Source organism: Monodon monoceros, unplaced genomic scaffold (assembly GCF_005190385.1).
Source record: "Monodon monoceros isolate NGI ecotype Baffin Bay Population unplaced genomic scaffold, NGI_Narwhal_1 Super_Scaffold_9, whole genome shotgun sequence".
Classification (NCBI taxonomy): Eukaryota; Metazoa; Chordata; class Mammalia; order Artiodactyla; family Monodontidae; genus Monodon; species Monodon monoceros.
This window is the reverse complement of record NW_021703786.1, coordinates 8,375,426-8,397,651: the sequence shown is the minus strand read 5'-3', so window position 1 is coordinate 8,397,651 and position 22,226 is coordinate 8,375,426. Positions and strand designations below refer to the sequence as shown.

At 39.0% G+C, this 22,226-nt stretch overlaps 1 protein-coding gene across 3 annotated transcripts in view; it reads right to left on the bottom strand.

The window, feature by feature from the left end:
- The window catches only part of CLTC (clathrin heavy chain), a 58,775-nt gene extending 38,228 nt beyond the window's left edge, over positions 1 to 20,547 (bottom strand). The window contains exons 1-3 of one of the 3 annotated variants that reach the window (XM_029211077.1): positions 20,119 to 20,547; positions 3,042 to 3,249; positions 80 to 348 (exon numbers count right to left, since the gene is read on the bottom strand). In XM_029211077.1, the coding sequence (XP_029066910.1) occupies positions 80 to 348; positions 3,042 to 3,249; positions 20,119 to 20,160 (519 nt within the window). In that variant the 5' untranslated portion in view covers positions 20,161 to 20,547. Of the gene's footprint in view, positions 1 to 79; positions 349 to 3,041; positions 3,250 to 18,682; positions 18,699 to 20,118 lie in introns of those variants that run through there. The other 2 variants (XM_029211076.1, XM_029211078.1) reach the window with 2 other exon arrangements.
- Between the last annotated feature and the right edge of the window lie 1,679 nt (positions 20,548 to 22,226).

The window sequence follows — 22,226 nt, the reverse complement described above, 5'->3', positions numbered from 1 at the left end:
CCTAATTTCAAAATAAACTGCATTCTGAGCCCATTAATTCTCTAAACCTTTTCTTTATTAAAAACTAGAAAAATGTTACCTGTGCAGATATGCCAGTCAGAAGTAACCACTTTTGCTTTGCATCAGTACGATAATTGATAATCTGGCACCCTGCAAGGCTAGAATGGCGATCAAACATTTTCACCGGCTGAGACTCTCCTTCCATACTCCAATGATAAACTGCATTATCCGTAACAAGAGCAACCGTATTCAAAGAGATCCATTTCCAGAAGGTGACATCATCGGTCATGGTATGGGCCTTCATTTTACTTTTCATTTCAATGTTAAATATCTGAAGAGTTTTCCCAGCTAAAAACAAAATTAAGAATTATGAATCACTAAGAAAGCAAAGTTCAGGATAAATTAATATCTAGCTAGACTAGACTCTCTCTGCAGCAAAATCTGTAACCTCCAAACAAAATGGTTCTATCATGAGACTAATAACCAACTACAGAAGTCACACTGACAGACTAGCAACCATTGAAGAGATAGCTGAAACTGGGTAGTCTACACCTAACTGTGACGCAAAAACTCTATCACCTCTAATCAAGACATTTTAAACAGACAGTATGACTTCCAGAGAATTCTAAATCTCAACTAAAAATGAGTCTAAAGAACAGCTCACTTAACAATGGAAAACAAGTTGTAATCTTCATGCTTAATTAAGAATGCTTACCCATAAAGTGAGTTAGTGGTAGGTACACAGAACAAAGCAAATCTGATTCAAGCACATGGGGAAAATGTCTACTTTTTAAAAGGCAGCTGTCCCCGCCCCACCCCCACCATTCAACTAAATCTCGTGGAAACTTCTCTTTGGAAGAGGATATACTTCAACTCTACCTTGTACCACTAGCATATAAGAGAAGTGCATGCTACTGTTTAGTTGGTTTAAGATACAAAGGGAAGGTAGGGGTGCTGGAGAAAAGGAGAGGGAGACAAAGGAGGACAGTTTCAGATGTTAATATACTAGAGATAAGAACAAAATTCAAGCTTCATCCAATTAAGACAGCAAACATTTAGTAAAAGAAGGATGAAATTTGCCTTGAATGTTAACAGTTCACTGAGTCAGATGCAAAGGCTTGTACTTATAATTTGAAATCCATCACAGTCCGAAAAGTGATTTGGTTTAAATGACTAGAGGTCAAAAGCCCACGGCTGACACTAGGCTATCTAATTCAGATTAGTCCTTGGAGACTAAGGAAAACTCCATTACTGAGCCATAGAGAATCTGGCTCCTGAAGAACAAAAATTATAAGATAGTATGGGGGTGAGAGTGGGGGTGGAGAGAGGGATGGGACGGGACACAAAACATACAGCTTTGTACCACGACCCTTCCTAATTACTACATAGGTAAAAGCTTCTTCCATAAAACGAAGAATGTTATTCCCATCCCACACAATATGTAAACCACAACCAGACTTGAACAATTGTGAGAGTTATAGTCCTGTTTATAAAAAGAAACCAAGGGATTTGAAACTGGATTCAGAGGGAAGCAGTATTTGGGAATGACGTACTTTCCTCTGCTGTCTTCCCCAACCCCTAGTTAATTATACATTTTATTCTTTACATGAAAGGGGTTGGTGGGGTGGTTTCGGGAAGAGGGCAGGGATGACAGCTTAACTCTGTAATGTAGACATACAGGCACAAATCATTTCAATTTATTCTTTTTATAGAACAGGACAATAACTAATACAATCTAATTTAAGATAACTCACCATCTGCACACATAAGAAAGCATTAAGAAATGTGATAAAATAACAATAACATTAAAAATAGCAAAGAATTTTGAGAAAATTAAAACGATGGCCTTTTAATAGAGGTGTGAGAGCTGCTAAGCAGTTGAATTTAAATTCTTTAAGGAGGCTGAAGGGAGCTTAATACCTTAAAGTATAATATGTATTGTTTAATGGAAGCAAATAATAGATCACTGCCACAAAACAAGTATCCCAGGTAAAAGCTGGACCATCTTTCCTTGAGATGAGATCAACTCCTATCTTGGATATGTAATGGAGACTTATCTGTTTGAATATGCTTGCCCCCCGACCCTCAGCCAACCAATTTAATCTCCAACCAGAGTTACTACTAAATACAAAGTATAAATCATCTGGGAAAAAAATGTATTTAAAAGTCTATTTAAATACTTCAGCACCTCTAACAAGTCACCCACAAATTTATCAAGAAATTACTAGGAATCTGAACTCTTCCTGCTACAACCGAGAAGAAAAACGACAAAGCAAAAAATAGGCAATTAAATGTGCCTTTCAGATTCAGCCAGTTTGTTACCTAGCCCTCTTAAAAACCCGTTTTAAACAGTCAATTTCACTCAGTCTATAGTTTAAAGGCAAAAAATTAACATAGACTCCCAGAGAGTATGAGGTTCTCTGAACTCTGTTTAGATTGACAGGCTGTACAGTTCCCTGTTGTGACAATTAAAAAGTTAGTCTGAATAAACTCTAACACCGTTGATTCCAAAAATTTAATACCCACCTATACACACACACACTTTTAAAAATGAGTGTAAATTCAAGCCATTTTTAGAACTTGATAATCTAAATGAAACACAAGCCTGAAGCATAAAAAAGTCACAGCATGAAGAGCAAGTTTATCATCACAACAAACTTCTGCAATGTTTAGGTGCCAATATTAGTAAAGTATATTTTATCCCAGAATATGAATCACTAATTTCTTATGTCTTCTGTATATGGAGTTATGTTTTCAGTACAATCTTATCACGCTGTAGGTATAAAATTTAAATTCATTTAATCTAAAACTTAAAATTTTCCAAGTAGATCTTATGAGTAGAAAGTAAGACATCTCACAGAAATATGCCTAGCAAGTCATGAAAGTAGTTAAAAATCAAATACAGTAACAGCTTTAACTTTGCAGATCTATTTAACCAAATTTAATCAATATACTAAAAAAATAGATCCTAATTATTGTATTTGAATAAATTATACATGGAAAAGAGTTTTAAGAAAAAAAACCCCACGATCTTTTTATACCTTTTAGTGCAATTACTTTGCTGGCTGGATTCATGATGGCGCTGTCTGCTGAAATTGGTCTTCGAATTGGATTACTTGGGTCATTCATATCAATAATTACCACCTGGGCCTGCTCTCCTACTTTCTCTCTAATGCAGATGAATTTGTCTGACTCCATAGTCAGGGTACTGAAGCCGATGTTTGCTGGGTTTATACCCAGGTTTTGGAGCTGAGGGAAAAAAACAAAAAATATTAATAAATCATATTACAAAGCGAATTAGAAAGACTTGATATTCATGTATTGTTATCATTACAAATCCTCACTTAACCATTATTGCTTCAAGGTCAACAGTGACAACTCCATTGATTCAAGTGAGACAATTACTATAATGGACCTTCTCTCTTCCAACAAATACGGCATTCAATTGTTTTGTTATAACCTTGTAGTTGTAACTTGAGATGTATAACCCTCTGTTTACAACTAAGAGGCAGAATAAACAGATATAAAGATAAAGGAAAGAGCTACATCTGAGAGCTAGCCTTTATGGGTTAAGGGACCTGAGGTAATCAATGCTTCTTGGTTTAAGATCTTTGAACTATTGCATCTGTCCTCTCTAATCCCCTTTAGCAATTAGTAGTTACTTGTTCATATGCATTGGACCTCAGGAATCTGAAAATTAAATTACAGCATAAAATGAGAGATTTAAAAATTTCACAGGGTTCTTGGTCTAAAGGAACTTGGATTAGCCAGAGCAGACAAACAATACCTTGCAAAAAGTGCCAAAACCAAGATAGGAAAGAGAGATCCTGTCAAAGGAGGCCTACAGGCAAGGGAATGAACGTGAACGCTGAACAGAAGGAAGAACAAATGCTAAGGCCTAGAGATACAAAAGTGTGGTCTGCTAAGGGAACTGTAAGTACTTTTGTAACACTGGGAACATAGACTATGAAAGGCTTTCAGAGTAGAGAATTAAGGTTATAAACACAAGCAAGGGCTAGACTGATAAGCTAAATGTACCCCAGTAAGAATCCTGAATTTATTCTATAGGTAAAGGAAGCTACTTAAGGATTTTCACAAGGAAAATAATGGAATCAGATTTGCTTTGTGTACTCAGAAGCTATTAAAGTATTTGCTAAGCGAATACACAGGACCTAAAGACAGCAGGTCTTTGAAAACTAGTTAAGTGTATTAAGAACAAAAGGCACTTGTTAAAAGAAGACTTCTACCAGAGTGGGTCATTTCTCTGAGTGACTAAATGTAGTATAATAGACTAAGTACCACTCAAAGGCTATCTGAAGGCTTTCTTAGCTTTGACCAGCCTAGGGTTTTTTGTTTTTTTCCTTTCCTCCAATAGATAACAAATTCACATAGAACAAAATCAAACAAAAATTTAAAAGCGCAGGAAGCAAAAAAAAAAAAATCAAGTCTTCCTCCTGCCTTTGTTCCCCAGATAGCCTATTTCCCTTCCCAGAGACCATCACTGTCACTACTCTCTTGTGGACTGGCTGAGCCAAATTAAATGTATTTAACTTAAATTCTTTTTGTCAAACTCTCCTGCCAATAGTGCTTAACTATAACCAGACCAGGATCTCAAAAAGATATAACATAAGATTAAGAGACTACATTTTACTTTCACTTCCCTCTTATACCTCAATGACTGCAGGCACAACCAATTATGAAGTATAGTTACAGTAACTTAGTCACTGAATACCAGGGCAAGGAGACAAGCAATTGTCTAACTATTACCACAAACATGGTAATAAAGTAGAAGATTAACTAGTTGTACAAGCTCAAGTATCTGCTGCAGTGCAAGGCAAATACACAAGCTGTGAGATATGTAACTTATACATGAGTTTGGTTACAACAAAACTTTATGAATTATCAATTTTAATTTCTTCCTAACTTTAACTTTTAGTGACTTTTAGTTTCAGAACTAATGGAGGAAGATAAATATAAGTGGTCCTCAACAATATATGAAGACACTGTGTGTGGGCTTAAAGGAAGCCTTGTACAAACCAAATTGTTCGTCTAATTTCACGTGAGGTGGGTACATTCGTTTTTCTGAGTAGACCAGTCCTCAGACTCTTAAGCTTAATTGATAGTTACCTTTCCAATAATTAAAAAAAATTCCAGTAGATCCTAGAGCTCCCAGAACTATATATGTAAAAGCAACAAGTTATCTTCTAGACTACTCTGTAAAATAAGAATTCTATGCTTCTAAGTCACTACCAAGCATTCACCTAAGGCGATTTTGAGTCCCAACTGTCACAGCTTAAATCCTACAATGTCTGAGAAAGTAAAAACAAAGTGTTAGTCAAACAGTAAAATTAAAAGTAAAACAAGGATGCAAACCACAAACACTACTAATTGAACCCATAAATGATTCTAATAGATTCCTTTTCACCCCTCCACATAAGAGGCAGGTACAAGACAACTGTAAGAGAAGAAAACACTATTAGAAAAGGCAGCAGGGCTTCCCTGGTGGCGCAGTGGTTGAGCGTCTGCCTGCCGATGCAGGGGATACGGCTTCGTGCCCCGGTCTGGGAGGATCCCACATGCCGCGGAGCGGCTGGGCCCGTGAGCCATGGCCGCTGAGCCTGCGCGTCTGGAGCCTGTGCTCCGCAACGGGAGAGGCCACAGCAGTGAGAGGCCCGCGTACCGCCAAAAAAAAAAAAAGAAAAGGCAGCAAAGAGGAGGAAAAAAGGTAAGTCAAGAAATATGTGTTTCTTATTCCCAGCTAGATCTCCAGATAAATGCAGCAAGAAAGGCACATGTTGTCAAAATTTAGCACTGACCTTCAGCCTCAGAGCTGTTTTATTTGCAGAAAAGGCAAAGATCTGGTTCAAAGCGGGTGGGGTTCCTGTACTCCTCACAATTTAGGTAATCCTTATTTTCTTTTCTCATTAAACACATTCTACCAAGAAAGCTATGCATATATATTTTTTTAATCTTCTCTATCAAGAATGTACTCCATGTGAAACAAACATACACCCTTTATTTAAAAAACAAAATTAAACAAGAGGTAGATGGCAAATTCTCACCAATCCACATATTTAAACATTTTAAGGAGCCTACATGAGTAATGCCCATTTATACAACTAAATAGGAAACTTCTCCTTCCTAAAAAGCCTATCCCAGTTGTTAGGATAAGTGACAGAACTTCAAGTGACCTATTCCTATCAGTTAACAGAAGTTACATTTGCTCCCTTCTCTTCAAATGTCAGTAAGAATTTTTCCTTACTGGTGATACTTTTCAGTGACAATGCCCAGAACGCTCACCAATTCTTCCCATATTTTCCTAGGATATGTTCAAAAGGAAAACATCCCAGAACAGTCATAGGACAGGTCACCATCATTAATCACAATTCTGGGTTAGGTGCACTCTTAAAATAGGATCATATAAAAGGGTTACCATACTAGATAACTGTGTCTAGCAATATTCATACAGATTAAAACTTTAAAATACAACACAGGGAATTCCCTGGTGGTCCAGAGGTTAGGACTCCGTACTTCCACTGATGGAGGCCCGGGTTTGATCCCTGGTCAGGGAACTAGGATCCTGCAAGCCACTCAGCGCAGACAAAAAAAGCCAAAAAATACCGTAATGTTTTTAAACAGATTTCATTTTCAAAACAGCACATACTAGCCATAAGATATTCTAGTCAATCATAAAGGTCTGATGGTGTATGAGCTATCTACCACAGAAACTGAATTACAGACTGTAGAAGAAACCTCTAATAAATTCAGAGACCGTATAAGCATCTCCAAACTTGCAGCTATTTACAGAAAATATACAACAATATCAGAATTCTGGCCACATTTTTTATCCTCTCAATTGGCAAAGTGTTGCTACTGTTGAAGATGGGGACATTGTATTTTGAGATATACTTGGAAGTTTCTATAATAAAGTGGGTTTTTTTAAACTTCAAAGAACTTTTATTTTGCTGTTATAAAATAAGAATATGGAGACAATAAACTTAGGCCCAAGAAAAGGGATTACTTTTTTTGAATAGTTATTACATGTACATGGCAAATAATTCATACTATACAAAAGGGTATATACACTATGAAAAGTCACCCACTCCACGTTTCCAGTAATACCTCTCCCCCTAGCAATTAGAGATACTTTTCCATCTTGGATATCCTATGCACACATGAAAGTATGTATTTCCATTCTCCCTTTAAAAAAAAACACTAATGGCACATGCACAAAAGCACACAAACTACCAACTGCTCCCCCTTTAAAGAAAGCCACCCAAACTGTGTAATTTGTTTAGTTTCCAGGCTAGATTTTGGACACTGGTCTGTAAGTGGCAACACTGTAGGACTTGACACGTAAGTCTAGTTCAGATTCCAAAAAATTAGTTCAGTTGTCCATCCCTCATTATCCACCGGGGATTGGTTTCAGGACCCCTCGCAGACACCAAAAATCCACAGATGCTGGAAAGTCCTTCATATGGATGGGAAACCACAGATATGGAGGGGAGGGCTGACTGTAAATATTAATAGATTTACTGTTAATCAGCACACCCAAAACTCTGGAGTGCCCTGCAATTACATTTTACAAACGATAAAAAAATGATTCCTTTACCCTCTGCTCCCCTCCTCACCCCAATTTGGATTAACATGCCAAGAGAAAAAAGTGAGACACTGCATTCTTAGTTTTGAAGTGAAAAATAGTATTTCAGATTCCCCATAACCTAGAGAACACAGAGGGTTTCTTCATTCAAGCAGACAATTACTGTACAAATGTATAACTCTGATTATAAACTACAAGTGCTATCCAGAATTAGTTCTGTGGATTCCTCATAAGAGCCAAAATGTCTGGGTTTAGCCCTAGTTTTGCCACATAAATGATCATGGGCAAATCAATTACCTCTGTATATCCATTTCCTCACCTGAAACATGTGAGATGATAGTATATATCCCACAATTGTGAGGATTTAATGTGAAGTGCTTTCAGAGCAGTGCCTTACACCTAATAAAACTTCAATAGATACTATTAGTACATATAACACATCAGTACTTAGGCCAGCTCAAGGTAAGTTTTTTTTGTATTTGCATTTTATCTGCTTAATACAGCTGTCCTAGAAGTTGACTGAAATTCTGGGTGTGAATTTCTTTTGATTACTGATAAAAGATTACTGGTCTCTGGGTGCTTAACTTATTAGACACTGAATTTTTGTTTGTTTTTTCTTTCAAGAAAAGGAAATTACTTTTTAAAATTTCCAATTCTGCTCTTTAATTTGCCTAACTAAATTTAGGTAGAGGGACTTCCCTGGCAGTCCAGTAGTTAAGACTTCGCCTTCCAATGCAGGGCATGCAGGTTCAATTTCTGGTCGGGGAGCTAAGATCCCACATGCCTCACAGCCAAAAACACCAAAGCATAAAACAGAAGCAGGGGCTAACCTGGCGGCGCAGTGGTTAAGAATCCGCCTGCCAATGCAGGAGACATGGGTTCGAGCCCTGGTCCAGGAAGATCCCACATGCCACAGAGCAACTAAGCCTGTGCACCACAACTACTAAGCCTGAGCTCTAGAGCCCGCAAGCCACAACTACTGGAGCCCGCGTGCCTTGAGCCCGTGCTCCCAACAAGAGAAGCCACCAAAATGAGAAGCCCGCGCACCGCAATGAAGAGTAGCCCCGGCTCGCCGCAACTAGAGAAAGCCTGTGTGCAGCAACGAAGACCCAACGCAGCCAAAAATAAAATAAATAAAATAAAATAAATAAATTTATATTAAAAAAGCAATATTGTAACAAATTCAATAAAGACTTAAAAAATTTTTTTAAATAAAGTTAGGTAGAGATCAGAATCTTCAAAATCACATAACATGGAATCATGTAACATATTCATGCTAAGTAACCCTATTTTATTTCAATTCTTATTTTTAGGGGCACTATGGAACAGTATTGCTAAGGCTTTCTAACAAACTTGGCAAATATGTCTCCTACACGTTTGTTTAGGGAGCAAGCCGGGAAAGCTAATGCAAACAAAAGGCATAAGGTCAGTATCATAAAAAATTCTTTACTGTAAAGAGCTCAAGGCTAAGAAACAGAAGGTGAAATGGAAAGCAGGCTCAGCGTTTCTCCCCTTAGTGTGCAGAAGAGTTGAAACTACCTGGTTCAGAGACATACACTGCCTCTTTTCTCCCTTCTACCAAACCTTTCCAAAGCCAAAATTTCCCAACTTTTCCTAATCTGCCCATGCCCCACAATTTCAGATCCATTTATCCAACTAAACCTTAAGCTCCTCAAATAAAAGAACTTTCTTAAAGAATGAAAGCCTCTCCCATCTCTTTCTTTTCAATATGCCTAAAATTCTGGAGGCCTAAATATTCTTACACAGAAGGACAACATTTCTTTACTATATGTATACTGCTAATTACTTTTCAGGACAATTATAGATTAAAAGAGATTTATGAAACCCAGGAGTCCAACACTAATATAATAAATATAAAAGGAAAAGTTGTTTCTTGGAGAAGAAAGCTAACTTAACAATGGTGAAAGACAGCAGAAACTAACACAACATTGTAAAGCAACTATACCCTAATTTTTTTAAAAAATGGTAAAAGACCAATGTAATTCTTTAAAAGTCAGTATTTTGCAGTCAACACAATAATTGATTTGGGCAAGGATCATCAATGGATATTAAATTAATGGATGAAAATTTGAGGAGTAACACATATTTACAAAGTATCAAAATATCTCCCGGGCTTCCCTGGTGGCGCAGTGGTTGAGAGTCCGCCTGCCGATGCAGGGGACACGGGTTCGTGCCCAGGTCCGGGAAGATCCCACATGCCATGGAGCGGCTGGGCCCGTGAGCCATGGCCGCTGAGCCTGCGCGTCCGGAGCCTATGCTCCGCAACAGAAGAGGCCACAACAGTGAGAGGCCCGCGTACCGCAAAAAAAAAAAAAAAAAAAAACTACGTCTTGAAATACAAATAGAGTTCCAGACTAAAGACAACTAAAGAAACTGGACAACTCAATGCAATTCATGATCATGAGTTTTCTTTTGATATAAAGAACATTATTGGAACAACTGATGAAATCTGAATAAAGCCCGAGATAACAGTATTCTGTTAAAGTCAATTTCTTCACCTCGATTACTGCAGTATGGCTACAGAAGACCATTTTGTTATTCTTATTAAATACACACTAGGACTTCCCTGGTGGCGCAGTGGTTGAGAGTCCGCCTGCCGATGCAGGGGACACGGGTTCGTGCCCCAGTCCAGGAAGATCCCACATGCCGTGGAGCGGCTGGACCCGTGAGCCATGGCCGCTGAGCCTGCGCGTCCGGAGCCTGTGCTCCGCAACGGGAGAGGCCACAGCAGTGGGAGGCCCGCGTAACGCAAAAAAAAAAAAAAAAAAAAAGAAAATTTGTGTTTATGACAGCATTATTAAGGATTATGTTTCACAATTAGTGCTTGGCTTTACACTTTCCAGTTCCTTCCTCCTTGTTTCATCTGAATTGTTAGAATGTAAAGGAAGCATGTACAGCTACTGTATTTCAGACAAGGACATTTTGTGCTGTGCTCTATGTATAATCCTATTTCAGTTACCTTTTCTGTAAATGAATCTTGTATCTTGACAAAGACTTAAATGTTACTGCTATAGAGTTAAGAGGTCAACAATTTTCGAGTCCTGCTGATACTTGGATGTCACCCAATACAGATATTTTTAGGTGCTTGAAGATGTGGTTAACTTCCTATCCCAAGGATTTCACTCAGCATAACTTCCTTTAAAAGTTCCAAAACATCCTCTACCTTCACTAGTATTAATCACAGTGAAGAAAATGCTGACAACAGTAACTTCATTGAGCCCTTCCAGGAAACTAGCAGAATGTCAAATAAAAACTGCAGTTTCTGTCTTCTACAGGAAATAAATAAAAATGCTGAAAGTACAGCATTCCTTTAATTCTTTCATCAACAGTATACCAGCCATTGTTTTCTATGCGCTCCACACATTTTAAGCAACAAATAAAAATGCTCTTGTGAACCCCACACTTAAACATATAGATTTGTTTCTACTCCATGTTGTTTGAGGCAATCATTCTCAGGAGAATTTTTTTTTTTTTTTTTTTTTTTTTTTTTGCGGTACGCGGGCCTCTCACTGTTGTGGCCTCTCCCGTTGCGGAGCACAGGCTCCGGATGCGCAGGCTCAGCGGCCATGGCTCACGGGCCCAGCCGCTCCGCGGCATGTGGGATCTTCCCGGACCGGGGCATGAACCCGTGTCCTCTGCATCGGCAGGTGGACTCTCAACCACTGCGCCACCAGGGAAGCCCAGGAGAATTTTTTTACTCTGGTCACTCCATATTGTTAAGTAATACATTCAGGAAGGAACCACAGTTGGAGACAGGAACTCGTTCTTTAAAAATAATAATCCAATAATTTGATGAAATATCACATATCAATTCTGACCAAGCTACAGGGAAATACAGGGAAGTTTTTACACCCCAAACCTTGCAGATAGGTATGACTCCCCAAGGTTATGCCCTTTCCTGTATAAATGCCATTCAGCTGGCACATAACAACTGAATGCTACCCAAGCTATGACTGGTTATGGAAATGCAATCTAAAGCAAGACACACGATTTAAGGGAGGGCAGAGCTACAAAGATTGGGAGAGAACACATGGAAGTAAAAAACACCAAATAGGGTATTCATTTTCCCAAGTAGACTATTCCCTAGTCATCCAAAAAAGCTTTTGATAGCTGCTGGAGAGAATGTGGAAATACTGCAATTCTCATATACTGCTGATGGGGATGTAAAGTGGTGTAGCTGCTGTGAAAAAGTTGGGCAGTCCCTCAAAAAGTTAAAATATAGAGTTACCATATGACCCAACAATTCCACTCCTCGGTATATATCCAAAAGAACTAAAAATAGGTATTCAAACAAAAACCTGTAATGTTCGCAGCAGCACTATTCACGATACCCAACAGGTGGAAAGAATCCAAATGTTCATGGATCAATGAAAGGACAAATAAAATGTGGTATATCCATTCAATGGAGTATTATTCAGCCATAAATGAATAAAGTACTGATACATACTACATGGATAAACCTCAAACAGTATGCTTAGTGAAGGAAATTAGACAACAAAAGGTCACACATTGTATGATTCCATTTATAGGAATAGATAAATTCATAGAGACAGAAAGCATATTAGTGGTTGCTGGGGGATAGGAGGAGGGAGGAAGAAGACTGCTTAATGGATATGGAGTTTCCTTTTGGGGTAATGAAATGTTTTAGAACTAGATACAGGTGATGGTTGCAAAACACTGTGAACTTACTAAATACCACTATATTGTTCACTTTAAAATGGTTAATTTTAATTTTAGATATGCTTAATATATAATTCATGTAGTCATTTGACAGTTTATATAGACATTTAAAATTATAAAATAACTCGGAAATGTTTTTCTACTCTTCATATTTCAGAAACCATTTTAAACTCTTCATGCGCATTTTTTACATCAGTGTCTTCATTAGCAGTGGAAAGTCATCTGCATTCCATCAAAGTGCTTTTTAAAAATTCATTATGGTACCATCATGGGAAATTTATAACATGCCTCAAATTTCTATTTCTGTATTAGGAGAGGTGTTTTTACACTTGTTTTTGGATTACAGTCTCCAGAAACACCTCCCTAATGGACTGGTTTATGAGTGAAATTTAAAATGTTTGCTTACAACATCCAACAGTTGTTAATTGTGAAGCCATACAGAGAGGAATAATTATTAGATGTGTTAAATTTACCTCTTACCAATCCAGCTGTTTTCAAGTCCATGGTAGCCTTCCCTGAACAGTGTTGTAGTATTCAATTCAAACAGAAGCAACTGTAAAGGACTCAGTAATACAGACACTTGATAAGACTTTTAATATAAGGAAACTCTTTCCTGTGGAATATTTTATGGTTAAAAAAAGACACCTGCCTTAGATTTGCATAGTTCCATAGGAAAGAATGTAAAGTACTGTAGAGAGTTGGGAAAGGGATGGATTTTGTAAACCATGTTCTCCCTATAGGTTTAATTCCCTAATTATTAATCCTCAAATAATGAGATCTACCCAAAGTTAGTTTTTTGCCAAGCTGAACATATGTGGATAGTCTTTGGCTTCCCTCTGTCCACTTTAGTGGTTTTTAAGTCCTCTTTCTCAGATGAGCAGCTAGTCAGAAATAGATGAAGGCAACTCTCAACCCAATTCTCATTTTTCATCTACCATGATTCCCAGTTTCAACAGACGGGGGTCATTAAACACTGCAATCACCTTCCCTACTTCAGAAATGGACTGGATGTAGAAAATGAGAAGGAGAGAGTCTGGTGTAACTCTAAGATCTTGTCTTCAATAACTGGATAAATGGGTAATTTTTTCCTTGAGCATAGCATATATGTTCAACTCAACTGGATAAAGAAAGACTCCCCTCCAGCATAGGGGCTAAGGATTAATATCTGTATGGGCTAAGTATCATGATATAAATACAACCACATACTATAGGCTAACTTTACAACTGCCAGAAAGTATTGTTTTAAATATAATAAAAGAGGAAGTTGAGAAAAGCTAAAAAGATAAGAGCTCGGATAAAACACATGAAACATTTTCCACAACGGTATATTGCAGAATTTAAATTTTTTAACGTGACCATATGGTTTTAATGGACCCAGTTCCTATTCTTTCAAAAATAAGCTTTAAAATCTGCCGTACTTCAGGGGACTTCCCTGGTGGTCCAGCAGTTAAGACTCCGCGCTTCCAGTGCAGGGGGCACAGGTTCGATCCTGGTTAGGGAACTAAGATACCACATGCTGCATGCCACGGCCAAATAAATAAATAATAAAATCTGCTGTACTTCAGAACTTAAAGAAAAGTCCTTACTTACCCAATGATTCAGAAAAGGAAGTACCAGTATTACTGGCAGTTCTGTCTCCAAAGCACAATCCTACAAATGTGTAACCATATTCCCCTCTACGGTTATGCTATTCAAACTGAGCAAGCATGTTCTACTCCCACTTTTCCCATCCTCCCTCCCCAAGCATAACAGTCTTCCTTGAGTTCTATTCACGTTTTACATTAGAATAAACACAAAAACATAAATAATACAGTAAAATAGAAAGCAGAAGTTTCCTGCTTTCACAAGTGGCTTCAGGCTGGAACATATTCACTCTCTTGTCACTAAGGAAAAGTCTAAGAGAAATTTGAGAAGTTTAGCCTTATGACAGGGATATAATCTTGGTTATTACAAGTTAACCTGATTCCAATCATTCTGCACAATTTTTTAGTGGGAACTTGGATAAAGCCCTTTAAAAAACATCATCTCAATAACCATTTAAGGCATAGAAAATCCAGGTGTTGGTTCACTGGCCCCTAATTTTCTCATAAAAACTACTGACCTAAAAACATACTAGTAGAATGTATACATCAAAGAACACCACAGCATACATACAAATTATACAGATCATTCACCAAATGAGGCAATGTGCCACAATGAAAGAAGAGCAAATATTACCACCCATTCACTAGCTGTGCGACTCTACAGGTTAACTGCTATGAACTTCAGTTTCCCCATCTGCAAAATAAGGCTAACCCTACCTACCTGAAGGGATGTTCTTGCCAAATGAGATCGTGAACATAAAAGATTTAGCAGAGGTCTTGGCACACAGTAGGTGCTCAAATAGCTATAATGGTCAATTTATTCTGATCTTGTAGATTTCAGGACAATTAGGATTTGATGAATAGTTATTCCCTCTGAACTAGGATAAACTATCATAAATTATGTAAACTATCTTAAATTATGTCTTTCCTAACACAAAAGAAGAGACACAAAAATCTGAGTCTGACAGATGGGTTTTGCATAATACATTCAGATCCAAGCCTCCTGCCACCCCCTGAGTTAAGAGCATTAGCCTCAGGCACTTGGCCAAGTAACGGTGGGGGAAAAAAAGAAAAGATACCCAAGAACTGGAAACGTTGCTACGGCTTAGAATTTGATTTTATGAAATAGCTTTAGCATGGCTATGTAAATAAATTTTAAAAAACAGCCTTGTTCTAATATGAAGGACTAAAATATCAGCTATGAACTCACTTCCTATCTGAGAACATACACTTCTGCACTACCATCTTATAGGACATATAAATACTAACAAAGGCCTGACTGGCATTCCAGGTGGGTAATTTATCAGATGTGGTTTATCAGGAGTCTGACCAAGGAACACTAATTAAAGATGTACCAATGGCACATGTGAGCACTCATGGGCTATTATAAAAGATTAATTAAAATTTTTTCTTCCTTTTGAGCAGTTTCAGAGCAGAATCAATTTTGTGTCATATGAATATTTGTATTAAATCCTGCACAATATCAAACATTCAATAACATCCGTGGTTACAATTATGTGTGGACAGTCTCTGCCAACTAATCAATGCAAGCACAAATGCAAGCTGCAGTCAGTTTTGTTCACCACTTTGTCCCGAGTGTAACATGATTGTTGATATATAGTAAATATTCAAATCTCAGGTGAGTACCAAATATTTATAAACCATAAAAATCTAGGTCTTAAATCTGCAAAATAAAATGTTGTCACTGGTTAAGAGATAGATACCTGAATAGAATATACTGGACAAAAATTATATAGCCAACAATTAATACCCTTAAAATGCTACACCAAGTACTTTCACATACATGATCTCAGACCTTCACGGTAACTTTGTGAGGTAGTACACATATTTTACAGAGAAAAAGGAGCAAGAGGTTAGTCTTAACCTGCCTTCTCCAATACTGTAGCGACATTTCACAAGCCACATGTGGTTCTGAGAACTTCAAATGTGGCTACTCTGACTGAATTTTCAAGTTTAAGTTAATTAAAATTAAATAGTAATTCAAGTTTAAGTTAATTAAAATTAAATAGTAACTGATAATCGAGTCAATTATGGAAAACTTATGTTTGGAACAACCTACATATGCAAACCTGCTTTTTCAACTGTAAATTTTATGAAAGCTAAATACAGGTCAAATATATCCAATGAAAATAGGGTCTGAATTGAGATGTGCTCTAAGTGTAAAATACACAGCAGATTTTGAAAATTCAGTACCCCCAAAAAAGGAATGTAAAATATCTCATCTGAAAAGTTTATACTGATTGCATGGTGAAATTATAACATTTGGGGTACACTGAGTTAAATGAGACATTAATTTCACCTGTTTTTTACTTTTAATATGGCCACTGGAAAATGTAAAATTACAGATGTGGCTCATATTTTTCTACTGGATGGAACTGGTCTCAACAACCTCCAAACCCCTGATCTGTCTACTATACGGCATCATTAACCACATGTTAAACCAGAAGAGAAGTCACCTTCTCAGGGAAAAGTCCAACAGATAAAAAAGCACACTAGGATACTAATAACTTCTCCTCTTAAGGTCAATCATTGTTTTTCTTCAAAATATTTAGTGTCAGAAGACCTAGGTTCAAATCCCACTCTGACAGGTTCCCTTGGGCACTAGTTTGAGTCTCACTTTCTCCTACTGTTTAAGAAGGATATCTGGGGGAATTAGGCGAAGACGTGGAAGCACCCAGCCACATTCATAGGACACAACAGACTCTCACAAGAAAGTCTGCTGCTCCTTCCATTCACTAGTCACTGTTCATCATCACTTCCCAAAAGAGACAGTATTCAACCAACACTTTCTATTAGTGAATGTTTTAATTTTAGGTAACAAAATGTTCTAAACATATAAATATAGGTGGCCAGATAAATCTTCACTCTTAAAAAGCACATCAGATTCGGCCTGTAATTGCGCAGTCCCATGTTGTAGTCAATAGCTTCATGTAGCTATTTACATTTACATTAATTGAAAAGAAATAAAAGTAAAAATTTAGTCCCTCAGTCACAATAACCACATTTCAAGTGCTCAATATGCCTATGTAGCTAGTATAAATTTTCATCATGGAAGAAAGTTCTATTGGATAGTAACTCTCAAAAAGCAAAAGCCACGCAGTAACAAAGACAGAAAAACATCCTGTTAAATATAATTCAAATATCATTAAGTTAAGGTTCCTGAAATCATGTATTTCACTGCACACCAAAATGAAAATGATTGTGATTCTACACACACAGTTTCATGCATTAAATTATTTCCTAAACAGAGTGAAAGCACATTCACTAGAATTAGCCACACCCCTTTGAGTAAATTGACCATTAGGAAAATTCTGAAAACCTTGATACATCTTAAACTCGGAAGCTATTCCTAAAGTAGACTGCAACATAATTCCAAGCAGTATGCCTCTTCCAGGAAGTACGGTTAAGCATATAACATATCCCAGTAATAGCATTGCTTTCTCTTTGCAAATTAAAATAATCATAGCAAGAACCCCTACCATTGAATGCACAACACATTTATGGATCAAAGGGAAAAGAGCAGGGTTGGGAGATTTTTAATTTCAGACCCAAAGAACCCGGGAATACAGCAGAATATGTCAATTGGCATAAAGATACTTAATAAGCCAAGAAATCAGAGTTGCAGGCAACACTATAGGTAGCCTAGGATTTTTTTCAGAACCTGCAATCCTAGCAAAATCTTGCTCAGATAGGCACTCATCTGTTCACTGCTATCAGCCTCAACATCCTAAAAAAGAAATAAAAACTCCTTTATAACTTAAAATATTAAGCTTCATTTGACGTAGTTCTGAGTCCTTGATGACAGACCCTTCAGTTGGCCAAAGTAGTTCCATGGTATAAAAATAAATTTATTTACAGTTCACGCTTTGAAGATTTCACAGGTTAACTCTACACGCAAGTTCCTCAATTCTTGTTCCCAATTTTTATCCTAAGTGTTTCAGAAAGTTTTCTGCTACTGAGCAAACTGGCAGGGGCTGAGAGGTCAAAGACCTAAGTTGCCAATTAAAATAATCCTTATTAATTTTTATACAGCAAGGGATAAAAATGAAAAGTCAGGAATTATATTATCCTGGAAGAGGTTGGTGACTGGGGCTCTGCACAATAATTAATCATTATCAGCTTGAGTACACAGTCACCAAAGCAAGCTTAAACTTAGTCATGGCATATATACTACTCCAAAAACTGCATGACTGGATTCTTCAAGTTTATTTGCAAAGCAACTTTATACGCAACTCTTCAAGCATTTGAGAAGGAAATGGCTTCACTCAAGTGTCTGCAAAAACTCTGAACCACTTAGAAATCAGACCCATATTAAATCTGTCTTCAATCAGTGACATGGTTGGAGTCCAGTCTTTGGGATTATTCAACAACCTTGTCTCCTCATTAATAGAAATGCAAAACTATTGCTCAAACCACCACCAGTCAAGAAACAAGATTTACTAGTGGGCTATATCTGTTTTGTAAAGTAAACAGCAACTATAACTGCTTTTCTTGTGTATGATTTTACACACTTTTGTCTGCAGGAAGATTATATTCCAGAAGCACTTTAGTGTCAGGACAAGGTTGTGTTTTCCCCTCACACTCAAAAACATTATTTTCCTAACACTCCACATTCAAGAGAAGTAACCACAGCAATACAAATTTGGATGGAGCGTAAACAAAAACTTCTGTGTCCATTCTGTCACAATGTTTTTTAACCTTTTGTAAAATAGTGTTCTATTACATCAGATGAGTTATCTGAAAACCAAAAATGACTGAATAAAGTACATTACTTAACTCATTTTTTGAGTAAAGATTTATAATTCATTACATTTCAAGACAAAGAAGCCTTGCTGATGCAAGCAAAGGTGATACCTGTAAAAAAAATGAAATCATGTTGATAGCCAGAATATAAAACCTTTTAATTAACATTTATTTATTGTTATAACAATGGCAGAAAGTAAACAGCCTTCAATGGTAAAGTGTCCAAGAGGCCACTAGTATTAGTGTCATGTCAAACCACTGGCATCTCTTATCATTACGAATTAGTCCTTCAAATGACTGAGCTGAGACAGACCTCTTTAAGGAGGTGATTAGAAAGAAAGCATACTTTATTAATAAATTATTTCAGCCAAAGTAACACCAGGATTGGTGAACCAGGAAAATCAGAAGCTTAGAAGAGACTTAATTCAGTCAAGTCCTCCAATGATCACCTGCCTGGGCCCGCTACGGGCAAGCTGCCAGATAAGACAGTCTGTTGCCTACAGGATAATGCACCATGGGGAAGAACTCTAGAACCTACTAAAGGAAACCAATTACAGACCAAATAACCTTGCATATCTCAGGGCAGGTGTGCTCTATCCCCAGGGGTCGTTCAATTCCATGCAATCCTGAGGAAAGTGCTCACGCCAAGCCAACTAGCTGCTCCAAAGACAACCTCTGAACAACTCTTTTCTCCCTTCTAGAGCCGAAGAGGGGATAAAAGCCGCACCATTCCCAGAGACGTCAAGAAAGTGAAAAAAGGCGAATCCCCTTAGGAACCTTGACCCCACGCACTCTGAAATTGACACCGCCCTGAGAAATACGTTCCCCCATTCTATCCTCTTTTTTTTCCTTCAGTGAGCTTCCCAGTTCCTACTGCCTCGGGGAAGGCAAGAGAGGAGCCACTGCCGTTCTCCGCATGCCCGGGGAAGGTGCCTTTCCCGTTGAGAGCCGCAGAGGGAGGAAGAAACAAGATTGCCTCTCCCCAACCCACCCGCGCCACAACTCCCGGGTGCAGACACGATGGGGGAAAGGGAAGAGGGCAATGGGAGGTGACAGCCTGCGCTGCCCTAGGGGAAGAGAATTCCTGCTCCGGAAGAAACGCGGGAGAACGCCCCCCCCCACGCCCCGCAACGTACCCAAATGAATGAACTGAATAAAACCGGGGTGGAAGGGTTATTATACGCAGTTCTTGCCATCCAGGAAGCGAAGATAGAGAGGCCTTCAAACCCAGGTATGGCCTCACTGCCCTATGCACCCCGACTCGCTTCCTTTCCACCCAAACCCCACATCATTTAACCCTTCAAGCTTTCCAAGATAGTGCCCCATCCTCCATCTACCCCAGGAACCGATACCACCACCACCATCCCCCCTACCCCCCCGGTTCTCCTCTTTTTGCTTGGGCTCAGACTCCAGCTTCTTCCTTCCTACCTCCCTCTCTCCACAGCCCTCACTAGCTCGGGCCCACCGCACCTGAAGATGCTCCTGAAAACGAATTGGCAGAATCTGGGCCATGGCGCTGTCGGGGGTGTATGGTCTCCTCCTGTCACTGGGGCTGTGGGGCAGTGGCTGCCCGGGCTCTCCAAGGGAGAGGAGGAGAAGGGGGAGGGGGGAGGCTGGGCTCAGCAGGAGAGTCTCCGGGGACGCAGGAAACTGGCAGGCAGACGAAAGAGCTCAGGTCGGGGGCGGAGGCTCCAGGGTCCGCGAGAGCCGCAATGGCGGAACCGGGCGCAGCGCAGACTCCGGAAACGGTTTAGCCCTGCGGAAGGATCCTGGCGACAGAACTCCTCCCAGGTCACCTCACCCCCTCCGCCTTATGTACTCCTCCACGGAACGCCGCGATGCATCGGAGCGCAGGAATTCGGAGCGTGGGGCGCAGGGCGCTGAGGACCTTGCTTACTGCTGCGACAAGGAGATAAATAGAGGAATCGGAGGGACTATTTTTTGTCTCATCACTTTCCCCAGCCGCCTGCTTTTCCCTCCCCCCCCTTTTTTTTTTCGCATTTTGCCACATCATGCGACTAGGGGCGACCAACGTCATTTCCGTGGGCGCTTTGGGTCTCACCCACGTACTTCCGGGTGCACGTGATGCTGGTCAGGAAAGGTCTGCTGATTGCTGCCGGAATGCAGAGCGAGTTCTAGGGAAGTGCGGCGTCTCCTGGGAATGAGGTGGCTTTTGGGCCGCCTTGAGGAATGGCGGTGCTGCTCCTTTTCCCAGTGGGCCCTGCGTATTTAAACGTAGTCCCTTACGAAGGGGACGTGGCGTGGGCAGATGGGCCCAGCCTCCCGCCCTCTCCGTGACTCAGGGAAACGGCCCCCCTGCAGAGCGCTTTTGGCAGCCGGCTGGAGCGCTCCTCCCCCGCCTAGTCTCATGTGGTGGGTGGTTTGTTATATCCCAGGGAGGGGGGCACTGAAACACTGAAATGGGGTTTAAAAATCCTATCTGTCCTTACGCACGCCCTTCTGAGGGTTGGAGAAGCTGACGCTTAGGTTCTAACAGAACTAGTAGTCTCTTGGGACGTTAAACAATTGACTCAGGGCAGTGAAGGCCATTTATGAGGGATCTGAAACTGGCCTTGTGATAGCCTTTCTTAACGTTTCTGCGGACATTTTGGCGGATGTATATATATATGGGTCTAGCTGAGTAATAAATTTGATGAAGAATTTGAGTGTCACAAATACGCTAAAGAATTGGACTAAAATTATAGCAGGATTTTTTTCCCAGCCATATCAAATAATTAATGAGCCTCAAAGATTTAGATAATTAGGTTAAAGGTGGTTTGTAAAACCTTAATGTTTTTCCTCGGTGTGGCTAAGGTACACTCTTGGAGAAAGGGATTAACCATTAGCGCTGTATTTCAGTGGGACCTCCTCAACAGTGTAAACTAGCAGTGTTTGGGAATGCAAACGCTTCAAAGCTGGGGGCATCGTGTCTTCTAACAGCATTAAGGTATCTATGGTATCCATTATCGATTAATAATCTTACCAGTACTTTATTGCTCAAGTATAAGCTGTAATAATATTTCATAATAGCACAAATACAATAAAGCATAAAAGAATTTCGTTCCGTGCTTTTCATCTTAAAGAGATGTGATTGCTGTTCCAGAAAGATCCTGAGGAAGAATTCAAGTACACATTATTTTTAGTAACCTTTTCAGTTAAACAGAAAACTCTATTAGGTATACAATAATTTTGTGTGTTAAGCAGTTTTGCTGAGAATTTGCTTAATCATTTAAATTGCTTTTAATGTTTTTCCCAAAGTATACCTCACATACTGAGGGTGAGAGAATCTTTGGCAGTTAAGAGAGCAGACAGAGAGAGACTGTTGGGCAAAGAAAAGCCTTGCCACCATGTCATCAGAGTGAATATTTATGCTTGGCAAAATTTCATTATGTTTTGTTAAGCCAAATACTTAAAGATGTTCTGTATTCTGCAGCATTCGAAATGACCTTTCTAATACCACTTTAATAGTATAGCTACTTTGAATCTTTTTTGGAAGTATACAAATTCTAAATTAAAAATATAAAGGAGTTACTGTTTTATTACAGTTATAGCAGTAGCTTAATCAAGTTACATTTCCA